The 18,826-nt window shown below is 32.4% G+C and overlaps 4 protein-coding genes across 5 annotated transcripts; 2 read left to right on the top strand and 2 right to left on the bottom strand.

Annotated features, from left to right (window-relative positions):
- Positions 1-196: 196 nt before the first annotated feature.
- LOC130975591 (uncharacterized) lies at positions 197-1,124 on the top strand. Its single transcript, XM_057900362.1, has 2 exons — positions 197-524; positions 931-1,124. The coding sequence occupies exons 1-2, from the start codon at positions 197-199 to the stop codon at positions 1,122-1,124; spliced, it is 522 nt and encodes a 173-aa protein (XP_057756345.1).
- A 2,426-nt stretch (positions 1,125-3,550) lies between these two features.
- On the top strand, positions 3,551-9,090 carry LOC130973364 (uncharacterized). Of its 2 annotated transcripts, none has more exons than XR_009084120.1 (16): positions 3,551-3,664; positions 3,771-3,861; positions 4,453-4,627; positions 4,716-4,821; positions 5,299-5,381; positions 5,582-5,608; positions 5,682-5,794; positions 5,965-6,078; positions 6,307-6,387; positions 6,530-6,594; positions 6,878-6,934; positions 7,048-7,119; positions 7,427-7,675; positions 7,854-7,962; positions 8,075-8,176; positions 8,712-8,842. XR_009084120.1 is itself a non-coding variant. In XM_057897847.1 (16 exons), the coding sequence occupies exons 1-16, from the start codon at positions 3,614-3,616 to the stop codon at positions 8,878-8,880; spliced, it is 1,671 nt and encodes a 556-aa protein (XP_057753830.1). In that variant the 5' UTR covers positions 3,551-3,613; the 3' UTR covers positions 8,881-9,090. The 2 variants fall into 2 exon arrangements, 1 of the variants encoding a protein (XP_057753830.1); XM_057897847.1 differs by having other exon boundaries at positions 7,847-7,962; positions 8,712-9,090.
- Positions 9,091-9,348: 258 nt separating this feature from the next.
- On the bottom strand, positions 9,349-13,652 carry LOC130975590 (vacuolar iron transporter 1-like). Its single transcript, XM_057900360.1, has 3 exons — positions 13,460-13,652; positions 10,710-10,921; positions 9,349-9,853 (listed from the first exon to the last, which is right to left on the bottom strand). Exons 1-3 carry the CDS (start codon positions 13,650-13,652, stop codon positions 9,470-9,472), a joined length of 789 nt encoding a protein of 262 aa, XP_057756343.1. The 3' UTR covers positions 9,349-9,469.
- Positions 13,653-14,694: 1,042 nt separating this feature from the next.
- Positions 14,695-18,592, bottom strand: LOC130976530 (UDP-galactose/UDP-glucose transporter 2-like). Its single transcript, XM_057901412.1, has 7 exons — positions 18,090-18,592; positions 17,639-17,667; positions 17,345-17,546; positions 16,766-17,008; positions 16,286-16,387; positions 16,060-16,167; positions 14,695-15,149 (listed from the first exon to the last, which is right to left on the bottom strand). Exons 1-7 carry the CDS (start codon positions 18,213-18,215, stop codon positions 14,859-14,861), a joined length of 1,101 nt encoding a protein of 366 aa, XP_057757395.1. The 5' UTR covers positions 18,216-18,592; the 3' UTR covers positions 14,695-14,858.
- Between the last annotated feature and the right edge of the window lie 234 nt (positions 18,593-18,826).

The raw sequence follows: 18,826 nt of genomic DNA, 5'->3' as shown, positions 1-18,826 counted from the left end.
ATGATGGACTAGTTGATATTTACTTTGAGCATGCAGTGTTATCACCAGAAATTCTAGAGGTGGAGGAGATTGTTGTTTATGTTGATGATGAGCATGATGAGCTTAGAGTGGTTGGTGAGCTCAGTGCTGATATGGAAAACAAAACCAACACTTACTCACCCATGCCAGATAGCCCTACCGCGAGAAAGATGTAACAATGTCTGGAAATGAACCCCTAGCAAGCAAGATCCCAAACCAAGCTAACTACCCCTTGTCTGACAACAATGAACCCAGAACCACAGCCAATTCTAATCCCAATGAAGGTAATAAGTCTACTGCCCCTGCTGATAACACTTCGCCACCCAACAATATAGCACCAATAAATCCTAGTGCTAATAACCCAATTTTTCACAACAATAAACCCACTACCACATCCAATACTAAGCCTAACCAAGCTATTACTGTGAAGCCTAATAGCAAGACACCTCCAACTTGCCCAAAGACTAAACCTAAGGCAAAGGCCATCTCAAAGCCAAAACCCAATAGTACATCTTCTTTCAAGCCCAAGTCTAGCTCCAAATGTGTGTCCAAGCCCAAAAGAAACTCGAAGCCCAATTCCAACACTAAATTCTATTGCACAAGGTCTACTTCAAGAATGAGGCAGGTCCTGCAAGCACACAAGAAAAAACAAGTTCTGATATTGTCTTCTTCTGAAGATGAACACACCACAGAGGACAATTCATATGAAACCTAGGAGAGACGATAGCTCAAGTGGTGATGACATAGTTGAAAAAATTGATAAAGCCAAGAGAAAAGACTTTAAGTTGAGGCATGCACCTGTAGAGGCTTTTGCAAAGTCTAAAAGAAAGTTAATTAATGATGATGATGCATTGGTGGTGGATGATGAGGAGTGTGAGGTAGACTTAAGTTTCTTATGAGTCACTGTAACAGGAGATAAAGATCTAGACAACGCTTTGGACCCAGGAGCAGAGTCTGATGGGACCAACTCCTGGCACTCTGAGGAGTTAAAGACTCCTCCCCCTTCAGAAGATGAATTTTCAGAAGAAGAGTCTGATGATGTTTTCTCAGTATTTAGAAATGGAATTCGATTTGGTGATTTGAAACTTAAGGTGGCCTCGGAATGAAGTTTAATACAAAGTATGAATTCAGGGAGGCAATGAGGGAGTTTACAATTCAAGAAGGTAGATGGATTCAGTTTCTTAAAAATGATGCTGTCAGATGTAGGGCTATGTGCAAGGTTGAGGAGTGCAATTGGGTGGTTTATGCTTCAAGGGATCATGAAAAAACTTGTTGGCAGGTTAAAACTGAAGCCCTTCACTTGCAGATACTGCCTACAAAAGGGGCACATAAAGAGAGGTTGTCTAAAGAAGAGAGCAGTTGATGTTGCCATTGCTCTTGTTGCTACAGCTACAGCTGCCGATGCTGTTAAGACTAAATCCAATGCACAAGGAAATGTAGCACCAGGATCAACTGTTAATCCAAACACTATCACACCCAGAAGCTATACATGTTCCTCCACCTAGTACAAATCAAGTTGCACCCCATGTCAAGCTCCTCCAGATCCTGCACCTTAACCCGTTGATGTTCAGGAAGTTGAGATCGACCTTTCTCAACCCAACTTTTTAGATGCACCAGAGTCTCAAGAGATAAATCATTTCGTTTAACAAATCACATTTAAATTTTAGTTTACAATCAGTCTAAAATTAGGTATTATTTAATTGGACTAGGTACCACCTCCGAGGCCATCCAAGTTGCAGATGAGAAGGAAGTCCTCACCACCATCAAGATTGATCACTATGGATCCACTGCAAGGAACAAGCTCAGCTACGACTTTTAGACTGGCCAGCTTTTTGAAAATTTTTCCAACGCCGGGATTCAAGCCTCTAAGGAAGAAGAAATGAAGATGTAGTTGACTTAAAAATCTTTTTGTGAATCATATTTTTATTTTTTTAGTTTTAGTACATGATATAGACCAATTGTTATAGTTGGATACATTGTATGGTTTGATGGTACTCTCTGTCCTTATTATTGATGTATTTTAAATTTAGAACTAGCTTTTAATTTTGTGAGAGAATTGTCACTGTTATGGCAGATGTTATAAACTTATTAAAACTCATGGTTACTTTTTTGGAAACTTATTGTTATGGTAATATCTTATTATTATGACAAATTGTTCTACCTTTAATTATACTACTATAGGTTCTTTTTTACAATATTTTTTTTATTATTTTGTTGGATGACAAAAACAGAGTTTTTGGTTTTGTTTATAACAAGACTAGCAACTTCATCAGTTCATAATGACACTTTTTCCTTCTTCTACTTTACAATAACCTAAATCATATTAAAACATAATCATCCTCAAACCTTAAATACCAATATGAAACCAACAACAAATATTATAAACAGAGCCAACAATAACATGTACAATTTTTGGGTCCTAACTTCAACTTCTAACTTCTCAATGCTCCAAGCCAAATTAACCCTTAGTTCATCAACATCCTTAGTAGAAATTACCCATACTACTTATGTCTTCTTCTCTAATGTCAGCTCGGACAAACAATCCACACCACCTCTTTTCGCTGACATTGTAGTTAGGACACCTAAAGAATGGTTTATTAGGGTTAGCTTAGTTGTGGACCACCGGAGAATAGGGTGGCAGCCACACCCACACCACTCTGGGATACTCGATGTTCTACTGATTTCTCTGGAGATCCTTCTGTTTGACCGCATGGAATTCTGGCTCCCATTTGCACTCATAATCCTAAAACCAGAAAGGTGCACAGCAAAGAAGAAGACGAAGAATCAGAGAAAAATGGGTAGAAGAAGAAAAGGAAGAAGATAGAGCATAAATTTAGGTTATAAAAGGGGACAATGGCCAAATTAGAGCTAATCAAATTTAATGCCATGTTATCTAAGTGTTACTCTGTTCAGTCGGCGTCAGTGCTCTGGTAACAGAAAATAGGAGAAGGACTAACGTGGTGTATTTTTTTAAATTTGGGGGAACTAATTTAATGCAATTGGAATCTCGAGAACTAAATTGGTGCAACTTGCCAATTTCAGGGATCAAAGTGGAATTTAACTCGATGTACATGTAAAGTTATATTGGTAATATATTAAATTTTTTTTTTAACTTTTATGTGTAGATTATAAATTTAAAAATAGTTTCGATATATAATATAATTGGTGTTTTGATTTATCATAGTATTTCTCATTTTGATGGATAAATAAATAATAAATATATAAAAAGTAAATCATTTGATTTGGATTAATAATTTCGTGGTATGATTTATCTTAATAATTCTTTAAAAATAAACAATTATTCACTTTACAACCTTAAATGTCAGTTTAAAAAGATCTAAATTTTGTAAGTGGGCATAAAATTCTTTTACATTTTTTTGGTTAATTCTGCTACACTTTTTCTCTTTTTCGTAAATTAAATTTTTTAACATCCATCAAAATTATTTTTTGATTTATTTATTATTTTTTTTATAACTTACTTTTAAGGTTATTGTTTCTATTAAGCAAACAATATTAATAATAAACCCTTAAAACTTCAATACTGTGTCTCTATGTACCTAAAGAACAACTCAATTCAGTAGCTAGCTTGCTAGCTATGGCGACTCCAGAAGAGGCAAAGCTCGAAACTTTCTTTCAGTGGTTACAGGTTCGTTAACTTTCTCTACAATTGGTCATCAATTTACCTATCATAATTGAGCTCTGAAGTGTGAAATGATTCTATTCTATCATGAACATTCAATCCTTGAATTCAGGCAAATGGGGTGGAGCTACGAGGCTGCAAGATCAAGTACTGTGATTCCAGAAAAGGGTTTGGCATATTTTCCGATAAAGATGTCTCTGATGGTAATATGAGTCTTCCTAGAACTTCAGAAGTTGTATAAAATAAACAGAGAGAGCAAAAGTTTCGGTTTTTATTTCATTGTTCTCTAATGGCTTTGGAAGTGTGGAACTTGGATGGAGTGGAACTTAATAGTTTGAGTTATTGCTTTCTAGCATATAGCATCTTTGGTGTTTGGAAATTATGTCTTTATTATGCCAAAATGATGTTGATTTGAAGTTCAAACTATAGTGAATCTTATTTTTGCTAATTTGTCCACCATTGATTAATATTTTTAACATGTATATTTAGATTATGTTTTGAATGAATGATGGATATGTGTTCATATATAGGTTCACTATGAACTCTCAGTAACATCACTGATCTTGCTATTTCCCGTTGTTGCCATCTTGGAATACCGAAAATAAATGTTTTCCCTTTGAAGCGAAAAATGGGGATTCTAATGAAACAGAAAGCTTTGAGATGATAAGTGCTCAAGCTTGTCATGTAGTAGTATTTTGCACAGAATATTGATTTATTTCTCAGTTGCTTGATATTTTGAAAAGATAGAAAGAAAGTTTTTTACTTTTTTTTTTAATCACGGTGCTTCAAAACAGGTGTTTTGTTGGTTGTTCCGCTTGACTTAGCAATTACTCCCATGAGGGTGATGCAAGATCCTCTTCTAGGGCCAGCATGTAGATCCATGTTTGAAGAAGGACATGTGGATGACAGGTTACTAATGATGCTCTTGCTGACTGTGGAGCGATTGCGCAAGAATTCTCTGTGGAAACCGTATGTATATGGTTGCTTGTATTTGTGATTCAGCATTGTCTTACTGTGTGTGTAAATTTCACTTATGGAGTTGTCAAATTTAATACAGGTACCTTGATATGCTCCCAACCACTTTTCACAATCCACTTTGGTTTAGCGATGACGAACTTCAAGCACTAAGAGGAACAACTTTATACCGTGCAACTGAGTTGCAGGTAAGTTATCTTTGCACTCATCTTTTGATACCATTCACATCTTGCGAATTCAATGACACGACATGATAAAAGGTTAGAATAGTAATCGCTGTGGATGCATGATCTATGTTGTTTGTTTCTCGAAATTTAAGGAAGCAGTGATGAGATCACTCCATTTAAAATGCCACATCTATGTTCCTTTAGTAACATTTCAATTTGAACTAGTTTTTCTATAGCTTATCTTTAGGGATTGGGTGTTAATTACTTGAGTTACATACGCGAAGCATGTACTAGATATAATTTTTCTATGATCTTTGTGATATGATGGATACATCTTACTCTTTTTTAGGCTAGTGAACATGTTTATTTATTTATTTTTTAAGCAATTTGAGAAAGAACCAGATTTTGATTCGGTATTAATTTCTGTCCATGTTATATTTAATATAAATAAAACTTTTTCCATCTTACTTGATATGCGACATTCGTTTTATCATGCAGAAGAAAAGCCTGGTATCTTTATATGAAACTAAAGTGAAGGATTTGGTGAAGAAGCTTTTGACTCTTGATGGAGCTTCAGAGATGTACGTGTTGAGTGAAATTAGTTTTTGCATCTAAAGTGATTTATAATTTAACTTGCTTAATGTATGAATTATGTGAATGATGCTAATTTTGTTTTGAGAATGAAGATCACATTTCCAAACATCCATTTCTTAGATCAACATACAATTAACATTACTTAATTTCTCCTGGCCTTTTTTTTTCTTTTTTTTTTTTCCAACAGTGAGGTGCGCTATGAAGATTTCCTTTGGTACGTTCTACTAGTGAACTGTATAACTCCAATAATCCCTTGGAGGTTTAAATGAGACTTACCTTCATGCTAGGGCCAATTCAGTATTCTGGAGCCGTGCTTTGAACATTCCGATGCCTCATTCTTATGTATTTCCAGAAATGCAAGAAGCTCGAGAAAGTTGCATTCCAGAAGGTGATGGAAAAGGTGAGTCCATGATGTTTTCCTTTCTCACTCACCTTTTTTTAAAACTATTTTCCGAGTAAGAATTCCCGCATTCTGTTTAATTCCAATCCAGATGCCATCATTTGTATTTCTCCAAGTTTCGTAGTTAAACATGATATTTAAAATAAGGAAGTTTTATAATTTTATTTCAGGGAGTCAGGTTAAACAATCCAAAAATCTAACGAAGGAAATGATGTGTACCACGACGCAAGGAGACACTGTTTGGGTAGAGGGTCTTGTCCCTGGCATTGACTTTTGCAACCATGGTAATTGTTGCTTGAAGCTTGCATTTCACTTCATCATATGTGTTTGTCTCGCCTTTGATTGAGCTCCGGACTTCTTATAAATTTTGATCAATTCATTTTGACATGATATCAAAACCTCGATGATCATATAAAAGCCAATGCTAATTGGTTCTTTTTTTATCACTCTCAAATTATCTGATACGTTACTCGATATTTATTTGATTTGCCATAAATACATGGCCGAATCAGATCTGAAGCCGATAGCAACATGGGAAGTTGATGGAACTGGTTCAACAACAGGGGCTCCTTGCTGCATGTACCTTCAATCTGGTAACATTCTTTTTATGCTTTCTCAGTTTCCATTTACATCCTAATAGTTGTTTTCCTTGTATGTGTCTCTGCAGTTCTAGCAGTTCTTTTAAATTTCTAACTGGATTTTATTCTCTGTTTAATTCTTTTCTTGATTGCAAAGCTTCTCCAAGTCCCTTGCAGATTGATCAAGAAATTTCCATCAGTTATGGCAACAAAGGAAATGAGGTACTTCGCATTCACTCGTGGTTGAAAAATGATTGTGAAAAAGAAAAGTAACCATTTCAAAGCATCAATCTAAAGTGAAAGGGGGAAAGAAAAAAATTAAAAAAGAAAGAAAGATTTCATTATGAACTTATATATATATATATATATATATATATATATATATATATATATATATATATATATATATATACACTCACTTATAGAGCTTCTGTTTGGTGTATAATTTCACTTTGAAGCACATTTCAAGTTTTACATAGTTTCCTTATTGCTTCACTTGATGCAGGAACTTCTATATCTGTATGGTTTTGTCATTGATGATAACACAGATGACTATCTCATGGTATCATTCATAATTAAAAGAAGCATTACCATGAACTTATATATATTTTGCTTTCTATCATGAGCTTTCTAATTCAAATGATTACATCACAGCTATTACATTGGATCTTTCAGGTTCACTATCCAGCAGAAGCACTCAATACTATTTCTTTTTCGGAGTCCAAAAGCCAGCTGCTCGAAGTGCAGGTATGTTATAGTCGGTTTAAAGAAGTTTTTGGTCCCAGTAAAATTCATTAGTCTGTCTCTATCAAATGCTGACATGGCTGACAAATTATGGTACGCCACACGACTGAGTTGAATTTCTGTCTGCCATGCTAGCATTTGACAGAGGCACACTGGTGGTAGGGACCAAAACATTTTAGATTTTTCTGGTTGAAAAAAAAAGAGGGACTAAAACATAAAATCATGAATTTACTAGGACCAAAAAGATATTTTACCCTTAATAATTTATCTTCAAGTAGGTGAATTATTTGTTGTTGGTTTATGTTTACAGAAGGCTGAAATGAGATGTCTTTTACCTAAAGCTTTGCTGGAACAAGGATTTTTTCCATTAGGCACCCAAAATAAAGGAGAAAACAACAATGGCAAGGTTGATCAAGTCGCCAACTATAGTTGGAGTGGTCAGCGTAAGACGCCATCGTATGTAAACAAGCTGGTTTTTCCTGAAAAATTTATGACTACTTTGAGGACCATAGCCATGCAAGAAGATGAACTTTACAAGGTTTCCTCAATGCTTGAAGAGGTGCTGTTTCAATGTCCCATTTTACTTTTCATATTTTCTTTGTGATGACGAGTTTCACGAAATCTCAAGTGAGGGCAATGCAACTTGCCCTTGTATTAAATTGAGTTGTTTATTTTCAACTTGTTCTGTATTCGACGTTGATATACGATTTCCATGGCTGTAACAATAAAGCTTGTAGGACCTGAAGGGGAGAGAGAACTATCTGATACAGATGTGCAAGCAGCAATATGGGAGGTTTGTGGTGATTCCGGAGCTTTCCAAATTCTTGTTGATCTTCTTCGTGTGAAGTGAGTCACAGAAATTATTTGCATTGCATATTATCTTCTATTCTGCATGCTTCTGCTTGCAGCTTGATTTCTGCAAATGATGATGATGAATGTTTCAATTCATTGCACCAAGGTTGATGGATCTTGAAGAGGGTTCTGGAACAGAAGAAAGTGACCTTGATTTGCTCAAGAAGGCTCTTATTATTGATAGCCACGAAAATAACAAACATCTAAGGTAGAAACCAAAAACTAATCTATTGTGTATTTTCTTTATTAGAATTTAATTTTGATACACAGTTTTATACGTACATCCAATTATGTAATGCCGAGTCAACAAAAATAACGTTTTACATTGACCGTGTGAATGGTCATCCAAGAGAACGGATATGATTGAATGACTGTTTAGAACATTTTACATTGTCAGTGCATTAAAATTAAACTCTTCTTATCATACCCAAAAAATTATTTATTTAGAAAAATAAGTTACACGAAAAATGCAACATAATTGTTACTTTGATATCAACCCTATGCATTCCACTTTCTGAATTATAATAATTATGATGCCAACATAATCTTTTTTCAAACATGCCTTTAATCTTGCTTTGGAATAATGATTTTTGCATTTCTGACTTAAGGAATGTTTGGTTGGAGAGTAAAAAATGTGGTGAAAATTCGGGCATAACCAAACATACCCTTATCTATAATTTGCCTCCTCCATATTGGTAATAACTTTTCTACTACTTTGTTGTGGTTTTTTTCCAACACTCCAGCAAAATGGAAAATGAGTCAGAAGAACAAGAACGCATTGTGATGAGTAGAAACAAGTGGTCTTCAATTGTATATAGGCGTGGCCAAAAGCAGCTAAGAAGGTTATTCTTGAAAGAAGCAGAACATGCTCTTCAGTTATCACAAAATGAACAAGACTTTACTGTTCCTTAAATACTATGTCATTCTTAATGTCTGGTCTTTTTTCTTGTTCAATTCCCTATTACTTAATCAATGGTTGATTTGGTTGAGGTTTGAGGCATAGTTTGCTAGATCTCTCTCTCTCTCTGTAAAGTCAAATTTGAAATTTGTTCTCATTTGCTCTTGCAATCCAAAATTAGACTCTGATAAATTTTGAGTTTAGAGTAAATACTGTTACTTATATGCACCATCTTTTATTTACACTGCTTTTATACATATTTCATTTTTAGTATTATAAGTGATTGATATTAAGTGAAAGGAGATAAAATGTGTCTTTTATACTATAAAAAAAAGTGTACAAAGAAGTGAATAGAAAAAATGGTTCAAAATATCATTTTTCTCGTTTACAATTGCATATTTGCATTACCTTAGCTGAGATGAAAATTGATGAGTATGCAAAATTCAGTTGCATCAACATGGAAAATTGATGAGTGTGGCCTTATTACAATGATAGTAGGTTCTAGTGCATTTATAACCTAACCAAATAGTTAGACATTCTACACATAATTAAGTTGGACAGATTATCAACCTACATATTTTTCAACCTCTAGTTAATTATTTTTCAACCTCCTAACCCTGCTACATGTTTAAGTGACCAGCCTACAAAATAAGCAGTAGCACCAGCCATGGCACCACTGAAGAGTGTCATAGCAATGGAGAACATGTATCTCTCACCTGAAATCCTTGCCTTGGCTACACCAAGTAAAGCAAGTGCAATTGCAGAAACAATGCAAGCACCAATGAACTTCACAGTGTCATTGTTTGTGAAGGGTATGAGGATGATGAAGGAGAGCAATGGAGTTGATCCAAACAACATGAAGGATGTGAAGGTTACAAGCCCATTCTTCCATGGTGTTACTTCTTCATCTGCTGGTAGCATTCCTTTGTCTGCTACCATTCTTTGGTCTACCATGATGTCCTTGTATTTTTTGAATATGTTCACAACCTTCTTGCAACAATGTAACAAATGTTTGTTAGTTTTGAACTTGGAAGCATTGCTAAGTAAAAATGAAACATTTAAAATAAAATAACATAAAATTCTCAAATACTAAATACTTTAGTCCCTCAAAAATGGAAACATTAATCATATTAGCCTTTTCTTTAAATGTCTCACTTCTATCAAAATCCTATAATTAGAAACATGATTAACTCACCTTGAGAAACTACACCAATCTCTTCCAATATAACACATTAACACCCATATTTAGACTAAAAAACATGAGAACATTGGAAAATCGATGAACTTGCCTACCGTCCTATCTACTAGTGTTGATATTTTAGACCGTTTGTGGATACACATAAACCGGTTTCTAAAAGTGCCTAATATAACCATTATTTTTATTTTTAAAGTAGCATTTTTTTTAGAAACGGGAAGATTGGGATTTAATATTGTGTTTGATAGACAGAGACTGTCACAAAATTTCAGTCCTTTAAGTACCTCCAGGAAGTGGGAGGCAGGGACTGAAATTTTTTGAGACGGATACTGAAATTTTAATGATTTTTTTTTCAAAAATACTCTCATTTAAATTTATAAATTTCAAATCTATCCCTCATTCTTCATATTTATCTTAAACTGAACACAATATTGAGACATAACTCATTTCATTACATTAAACACAATATAAAGACTTAATTTAATCTCCTTTTCAAACAGAGTCTAAGGTACTAATATGTTCAATGCTATGTATTTTTCATGAACAAGTTTGGGGTTATTCAACTAAGTAACATTGATTAAGTGGAACAAATAGTCTCCAATGAATATCCAAATGGTGTGTGTGTGTATCTTATTTTCTAATACCTACCAAGGTTGCATCATTGTAGTCCATACCAAGTGCTTGAAAGTGTGTGAGTAACTGTGATTGCTCAGTGTCTATATGATTGATGACATCCCATTCTGTCACTCTCCTCTCCTTAATGATCACATCTTGCTCTGTTCTTGCAGACACATAGTCTCCAAGCCCCATTGATATTGCATCTGCCACTAGGTTTGCAAAACCGAGAACCAATACATTCACTGCGTTCAAAAGTTACACTTGAATTCTTCAACAATTAATGGCATCACAATCATTATTTCACATAAAAATGACTTCTCTCTTTTTTTCTTTTTTCTTTTTTCTTACAAGACAATTAAATATTCATTGTGATTTATATGATATTTTTGCTATCTTAGTCTTTCAAATGTTAATTATGATGCAGGGACGCTGATACTGACATGGACACAACATGTCACGTGGACAAAATATTTAAAACTTTCTAAAAATAATAATCTTAACATCTGTCCTTAGAGTACATGTTAGCTAAACCCTTTAAAATTTTTATAAGACACGGAGACACGATATATATATTGTAATGATTTTTTGGTATTTTATTGATATTAAAATATAAACTTTTTTTTATTTTCTAGTGTCTTTTTTTAATTATATAAAGTATCTAAAATATTTTTTGTTTTAATAATTAATAATATATATTATTTCTAAACTCGTTTCAAGAATACATGTTAAGAATAATGGTATTTAGGTGTGTTCAAGCGTGTCCAAAGAAGAATTTTTTATTTTTTATCAAGACACGCGTGTTGGACGAGTATTGATGAGTGTCGTGTCCGAAATGTGTTTAACATGCAAACATGACAACTAAAAAAAGTGATCGTACTTCATAGCACGTTAAAGACACATGTTAACATTAATAATTAAGAAATTTTTTATAAAAAAAGATACAAGATTTAATTTCCTGTGTATTTATTAAAATAAAAGTTTGAAAATTTGTATTATTAATAATCTTAACATGTGCTCTAAGAAGATGCGTTAGGTAAACCCTAATAACTAATCTATAATAGTAAAGTTTTATTGTTTATTGTGCTTAACCTTGTGTGTTCATGGAGAAACACTCAAGTGGGTTAGGTAGAGCACTAAACATGAATTAAGTTACCTTTGATAAATTAATTATCCTTTTGTGAAAAATTCTTGTATCCTCCCAAAAGCAATAATGGTATTCTCTTCCATTCGCTTCAACTACTCATCATCTATTGCATTAAAATTCTAGTTGAAAATAAAATAAAAAATGTGGAGAGGCTACAAATTGAGGTTCTATAAGAATTTAATAATACATATACATATTGACATGTGGTTTTGTCTTCCTAACACCTAAAAAATTCTCATTCTTTTCATATCATTCTCCTAGTTCCTTGATTAGCCTAGTGCCTATTAAGAGAAGTCAAAGAATTAATTTCCCTAAGAAAATATTCTCCAACCATAGGGTAGGCAGGGTCTACAGTCAAGAAGGAAGTAGTTCATAATTATCCATAAATACTAACTCAAGCAAAGCCCTTATTCTTCTTTGAACTAGATAGAAAGGCATTAAGTTGGTCCCATATATGTCCCATCTTTAAAGAAAAATGTTTATATACATGAAACTGTTGTACTGATTCACATTTCAATATTTCATTTATAATTGAATAAGATGCAAATAGATGATAAATAAAGTGAGCTGGTCATGTACCTCATAAAATGCAATGTCTATATAACAAGGTTCTGAAAACCGAACTAATCATGAAACTTGTGAAGTTAGAGATTCAAAAATTTAAAAGTTCCATTGAAGTTCAATAGGGATTGAACTATATGTAATAAAATATACATTTATGTACAAAATATATATTTTTCAAAATAATTATATTTTATTATTTTAAACCAGTTAATTACTAAAAAGTTGGATCGGTTAATTCGACTTACTAATTTTTCCAATTTGCTCACAACTGATTTTTTTTTTGTTATGAACCGAACCAATTTAGTGGCAAATTCTCGGTTAAACCGGTTGAACTGCCAATCCAACTCAGTTTTATGATATGTTTACCTTGCACAACTCTTGAATCATAATGGTTTCCTATTATGCTATGAATTGAATGGTAAGAAAGCTAAAGAATCACCATCATTCTACCATTCCAATATGGATCAAACTTTTGTAAGCCACACATCACAAAACTACAAATTATTGTTTGGCCGTGAAAAGGACAGAGGCTGCAAATACTTGTCATGGTGGAGAAAGAAAAAGCTTATACCCTCCAAAAATGGACTTTTCTTATGTTAAACTATTTATTATTTTTTATATGTACAGATAAACCAAACTTAAAAAATAAATATAATTAATATCAATATCACTTGTAATTACTGACCAAAAACAAACAACTACACAGAAAAAAAAAAGAGTTACACTATACTAATCATCACTAATATGAGTATATGTTGAAAAATAACTCCCTAACTAGTCCCTATCTACCTATAATAATTCTTTTTTTTTATTATGCTATTCATATCTTGTAAGAAAAAATTATTTTATTGGATAGCAAGAATCTAATTCTAGACCTCATACTCATAGAAATTCATTATTATTGTTATGAACTATCTATCTTAAATTGATAAGCAGAAAGAGACACATAACTGATTTTATATCTAAATATTTTTTAGTAGAAAAAAGAATGCAAGCTAGGCAATGTCATTTTAAGAAGTAACCTTTGATTGAATAATTAATAGTAATTAAAACAGAATATTAATATTATTACCAGAGGAAGAAGTGGAAGCAGAGATAGAAGAAATGAGAGAGAAGCAAGTGATAATAGCATCAAGCCCTCCATACACTATGCTCTTCACATATTCTCCTTTCCATGGCTCCTTTGGTCTCTCACCACCACCACCCTCCTCCTCCACTTCACGGAGGAGCCTTATGCTGCTGCTGCCACCACCTATCTCACTCATCACCACTTAATTATTATATATATATTATTATTTTTAATATTGTTAATATAATTATTTTCACAGTGTGTATTTATTTGTTTGGTTTTTACCTTTTATCTTTGATAGTTGTGTGGGTATGTGTATGTGTCAAGTTGCATGAGATTGAAGAAACACGTAGCCAATGAGTGAAGTGTTTTCTTCACTCTTTCTTCATTGACACGTTTCCAATTCCATGCCCACCATACATGTGGCCCTTTCAAAACTACTCTCTACTTTCACTCTATTCTTATTAGTTATTACAATGCAACTAGTTATTTTTTAAATATTATTTTTATTTAATTTTAAAAGACAAATAAAGGATGTACACATTGTGTCACATTATTGATGTTAGTTATTATGTTATATCTTCACATACTCATTTTGGTTTCACCTTAAAAATATGTTTTATTTACTTCAAAATTGTTGAATGAATAATATTTCGAATACTTTGTCTTTTTTGTGTTTTACATCAAATAATTAAACACTTTGTCTCTGTACCATTTTCATTTATTCTACTTATATAAATTAAATGATGTAATATACATATTTCTATCAAGAATCAATTCTTGAGATTAGTGATTCATCCATTATTTTAGATTGAGAAGTTTATCAGAGAAATAAACATTTGAAAAAAATTATTTTTCTTAGATTTAGCTTACTAAAAATATTTTCGAATCCATTTGATTTATATTTTTATTTTCTGATTTTATTTTTAATATTTTTTATTTTTATAATTTTTTTAAAAAATAAATGACAATAAAAAATTATTATGTTTACTGTTCTTTCTTTTTCTTATAAAATTTTGAAAATAACAAAAAATAATAAAAATTACTAAAAATAAAAACAAAAAATAAACGTAAACCAAACATCCCATTAAATTTTGTTTTATTTTTTCATTTCTCTATCTCTTTATATTTCCTTCTGAAATCATGAAAGGGAGTTTAAAGTTCAACCGCGTGCGTTTATATTTTATATAAACAGAAATACACAAAAAAGAAAAGAAAAAAAAAGAGGGATTGAAATGTGAAAAGAACTATATATATCATAAAAATTATTAATTGGACATCAATTTATTTTCTCTATTACCTATGGCATTAGACGAAAATGCTAAGACATAAAAAAAATAAAAATAAAAATCGTATTGTGAACAAATTAAATTTGAGCCATATATATATAGCTAGTTAGTAGTTACACCAATGGCCTCTTTTCTTCATCATACTCTCCCTCAGAACCTGCCATGACTCCCAACTCTTCATCAGCATCTGATTTTACACTAATGCCATTGGAAGAAGAAGAAGAAGAAGGGGTTAAAGCCTTCTTCTTAATTGGTTTGTTGTTATTACTATTATTATCAGGCAACATTTTCAATGTGATTCCCATAGCTATGAGTAAGAGTCCACTTCCATGTTGTTCTGTTAATGGCTTTGTAAATATCAAATATGAGAGTAGCAATGTCACTGCCTTTCTTGCTGTTGTTATCTGTCACATAAAATTTCAATGGAGGATAGTAAGTAAATTATTATTATTATTATTAATTAATTAATAAAGTTAGGACCACATCCCCAGGATAATCACAATCATAATATAACCAAAATTGATATTTTGGTGGGTTTTTTCTTGTTTGGGGACTAAAATTGAAATATTGTACAATATTTATATTTTCTTTTGTCACAAAGTGAATCCTTATCTTACAAGGAATTCTATGAAGGGAAATAAGTTGGGACCACATAAATATAATGGTTGAAATATTATGCAAGCAATTTTATCCTTATTTTTTTAATATGCTGCCTGAAAAATAATAAAATTTCCATGATGCTAATTATGTGTTGATGACTTGGTATTTTAGCAAAAATTGTTGAACTTTTGAGTAATCATATATCTTAATTATCTTAAAAGCTTTTAAAAAAAATTCAAAATTTTCTTTTTTGAGAAATGAAGAGAATATGTAGTGATGATTAGGAGTCCTAATTATCCTCTTGATACTTAAATGGGTAAAAATTTAAATATATATGTTAATTTTTAAGAATATCAAAAAGATAAAAAAAATCAAAACTTTCTTTATTTAGAAATTAAAAAGATAAGATAGAACTCCTAATCATTTTTCCATAAATTTGGGCAACAAAGTTTTCCAGTTCCAAATCATAGTACTATTCAATTGAGTAACAAAACCAAGTTTCAATTAAAAGTCAAACTTGGTATTGAAAAAGGTGAAATCTTTGGCCATTTATTAGTAGCATTAAAGAACCTTACCTTATGGTGCTCTCTGCATTTTCCACATATGAGAGTTATTAATGTTATAGGAGCGGTATAGTAATAATGGTACAAACTAGACATAATTGGAAAAAGGAAAAGCTTGTGAGAGAGAGAAAGATTTCATATTTACACTTACCATGGCTGTGGTGGCAGCACCAAAAATGGCAATGAGGGAAAGGACAGAGACTTGGCCTATGAATGTGGCCATTGCTTCAAAAACCAACACACCATAAACATAGGGATGCTGAAAGGACAAGAAAAGAGTGATTCTTTTAATAAATTAAAAGTAATGTGTATAGTAAGTGTTGTTAAGTGTTTGTGGGGAAAAAAAAGGAGATTGTTTTATTCCAAATTTTTTTTACCTGTGAGCATGAAGTCCATGCTTTGAATAATTCTCCTGTCAAAAGCATGGGAGGGATTAAGAAAGGCAAACCCACCACTGTAGAGCAGAATAGCATCTCCATCTGTGTTAGCAGTGAAAATGATCAAGTAAAGAATGTTACTTATATTTAATCATAAAGTTTATTTGATTCAAAACTGAAAGAAAGTTTAACTATCGATGTGGCGGTATCTTTTAAAGTGAGAAAGTTAGTAAAGTGAAATCGTAAGTATCTAATCACTCTTAAATTAAGATAGTGAGACTCACAAATGATAGAAATTATAAATTCAATAGTGATTAATCCCCTCGCTTTATCACTGAGGATCCTTTTCCATAAAAGTTCGTCTCGATATTTCAACTTTTACAACGACATTCAATCGTGTATTATGATGTCAAATGAAAGGACTTAATGCAGTAATATATGAAAGTTTAATCTCAATTTTGGCATGTAAAATTGATTCACCTGTGTGGTCTCAGGGTTCATAGTGAAGATTGCTTCTTGGAGATTTCCCAGAAAAGAATCCATGACCAAAGCACCAGATATCATAACAACACCAATGACACTGAAATTTGGTGATGTCTGAGCATCTGCTAGTGTGAATAGGATCAATCCAACAACCAGAAGTATTGCAGATATATATTCATGCAATGGATATTTTCTTCTTAGACCAGGTATGAATGCTCCCATTATCATCACTGGCAGCACCTATTGTACCAATTCAAAATCATTGGACATGTTTAATTAGCTATATGTAACAAGGTAGCACTGTTTGAGGAGCCAAAAGAAAATGTTAGGAGCAGTTCGGTTTGCGTTTTCATTTTCTGTTTTCATTTTGCGAAATACAAAAACAGAAAATAAAAACGCAACCAAACACAATCTTAGAATCTCTTGAACAAGTCACCTAATTTGGTTGTATTCAACTTTATGTCTGATAAATCCAACAAGTAACTAATAAGATGAAAATGCATTCAAGATATTTCATCAGTAAATAGGTTCCCCTATAAGATTGAGAAAATGTAAGGATTAGTTTGATAAATTTACCTTTGTGGATTTGAACATGATTTGTGCAGGGTAGTTAAGGAAAGCCAGAGACCCCTTTGTTAGGCCATGAGAACCCATAAGAACAGCTGAAAGCTTCACATAAGTTTTCCATGGATTCACCATTTGCTTGCTTGTGAAGCCTTGAAGGTATATCAGGAAAAGGTAAACAAACCCTTGAATAAATGTGAAGTACCAACCATAGCTGAAAATTAATAAACCACCAAATCATTAGTCACAAATTAATATCACTAACAAATAAAAATAGTACTAACAAGGCCATTGGAAAAAATTTACCTGAAGTGGAGCCTATTATATACATATTCCTGGAAAATTATTCAAATGAGAGGGAAAAAAATTAGTGTCAAAACTAAATTATTAGCAAGATAATAACTTCACAGAATAAAAATAGAGAAGAAAAAAAAAAGCTGAATCTTGAGTCCTCATAGAGAAAACCAGAAGCAACCAAAAAGAAAGAAAAAAGAAAATTCTTTGACCAAATTCCTGGACTTGTGAGAAACTTTTTCCCTGAAAATTAATCTTTGTAAGTTATTCTTAAAAACAAGATAGGATGAAATTGTTGAATTCCAAATCAAACAAAACACAAATTGATTATATTAAACCCCTTTTCTACACACAGAAAGAAATAAAACACCAAAAATTCTGTTTTGCAGTTTTCTCCTCAAAGAACCATTTTAGTATAAGAAGAAAACAGAGGAGTGAGAGAATGATAATGATTTTAACTAACCTCACAGATGCCATTAACAAGGTATCCAAAGAAGAAGCCAGAAGAGCAAATGAGGAATTGCTGCCACCTTGGTCTGTCAGAGAGTGAGATTCCAAACAAACTACGAGCCTGTTCTTCGTTCTTCATTGCTTCTCTTCAATTTCTTGTTCACTGAAAAAGACTCAACTCAACTCTCTGAAATAGCACCACCCCAGAACCCAATTCAGCAGAAAGATTGTATCTTTGAAAACAGAAGAACAAGCACCTCAATCATCAGCACCCTCAAAAATCTTGCATGTTGACTTTGCCAAAAAAAAAAAGTGTGTTTGTGTGCTGGTTTTTTTTCTTTTCACAAATTAGAGGAAAAAACTTGGTTGATTAGTGTAAGCAAAGCGTGTGTGCAATTTCATATTTATGTGTAAAGAGAGGCATGGATTTTGTGCATGGAAAGTTTTAGAGAGAGAAAGTAAGGAGAGAGAGAGAGAGAAAGAAAGAGTGTGTTTTCTCTTACATGAACATGCCAATTGCCATACCAGGTGGAAGGTGTCTTGACTCTTATGTATGCTCTTTTATCTTTTAATTAATTTAATTAATTAAATTTAGGCAAGTAATTAATGGAGATTTAATAGGCAAAGATTTTTTTTTGTTATAATGTTATCTCGAGTGTTTTTTGATAAGTCAAAGATTAATTTATTATGCATCTAAACTTCATTTTAAGGTTTATTGTTAGTTAATGAATTTGAATTTTTAACCCTTAC

Source organism: Arachis stenosperma, chromosome 4 (genome assembly GCF_014773155.1).
Source record: "Arachis stenosperma cultivar V10309 chromosome 4, arast.V10309.gnm1.PFL2, whole genome shotgun sequence".
In the NCBI taxonomy this organism is placed as follows: domain Eukaryota; kingdom Viridiplantae; phylum Streptophyta; class Magnoliopsida; order Fabales; family Fabaceae; genus Arachis; species Arachis stenosperma.
The sequence above is the reverse complement of the archived record's forward strand: the minus strand, read 5'-3'. Positions and strand labels throughout refer to the sequence as shown.

Excerpts from the sequence above, each read along its gene's own strand:
- LOC130976530 (XM_057901412.1), bottom strand. The coding sequence starts at position 18,215 with ATGAAGAACGAAGAACAGGCTCGTAGTTTGTTTGGAATCTCACTCTCT. Across the intron at positions 16,388-16,765 it reads TGAACCCTGAGACCACACAG|ATGGAGATGCTATTCTGCTC; the intron begins GTGAATCAATTT and ends CTGCTAACACAG. Across the intron at positions 15,150-16,059 it reads GTGCTGCCACCACAGCCATG|ATAACAACAGCAAGAAAGGC; the intron begins GTAAGTGTAAAT and ends TTTATGTGACAG.
- LOC130975590 (XM_057900360.1), bottom strand. The coding sequence starts at position 13,652 with ATGAGTGAGATAGGTGGTGGCAGCAGCAGCATAAGGCTCCTCCGTGAA. Across the intron at positions 10,922-13,459 it reads TGCTTCCACTTCTTCCTCTG|TGAATGTATTGGTTCTCGGT; the intron begins GTAATAATATTA and ends TTTTGAACGCAG. Across the intron at positions 9,854-10,709 it reads ACTACAATGATGCAACCTTG|GTTGTGAACATATTCAAAAA; the intron begins GTAGGTATTAGA and ends TGTTGCAAGAAG.
- LOC130973364 (XM_057897847.1), top strand. The coding sequence starts at position 3,614 with ATGGCGACTCCAGAAGAGGCAAAGCTCGAAACTTTCTTTCAGTGGTTA. Across the intron at positions 5,795-5,964 it reads TCCAGAAGGTGATGGAAAAG|GGAGTCAGGTTAAACAATCC; the intron begins GTGAGTCCATGA and ends ATTTTATTTCAG. Across the intron at positions 7,963-8,074 it reads GTTGATCTTCTTCGTGTGAA|GTTGATGGATCTTGAAGAGG; the intron begins GTGAGTCACAGA and ends CATTGCACCAAG.
- LOC130975591 (XM_057900362.1), top strand. The coding sequence starts at position 197 with ATGTCTGGAAATGAACCCCTAGCAAGCAAGATCCCAAACCAAGCTAAC. Across the intron at positions 525-930 it reads CTCAAAGCCAAAACCCAATA|GAGATAAAGATCTAGACAAC; the intron begins GTACATCTTCTT and ends TCACTGTAACAG.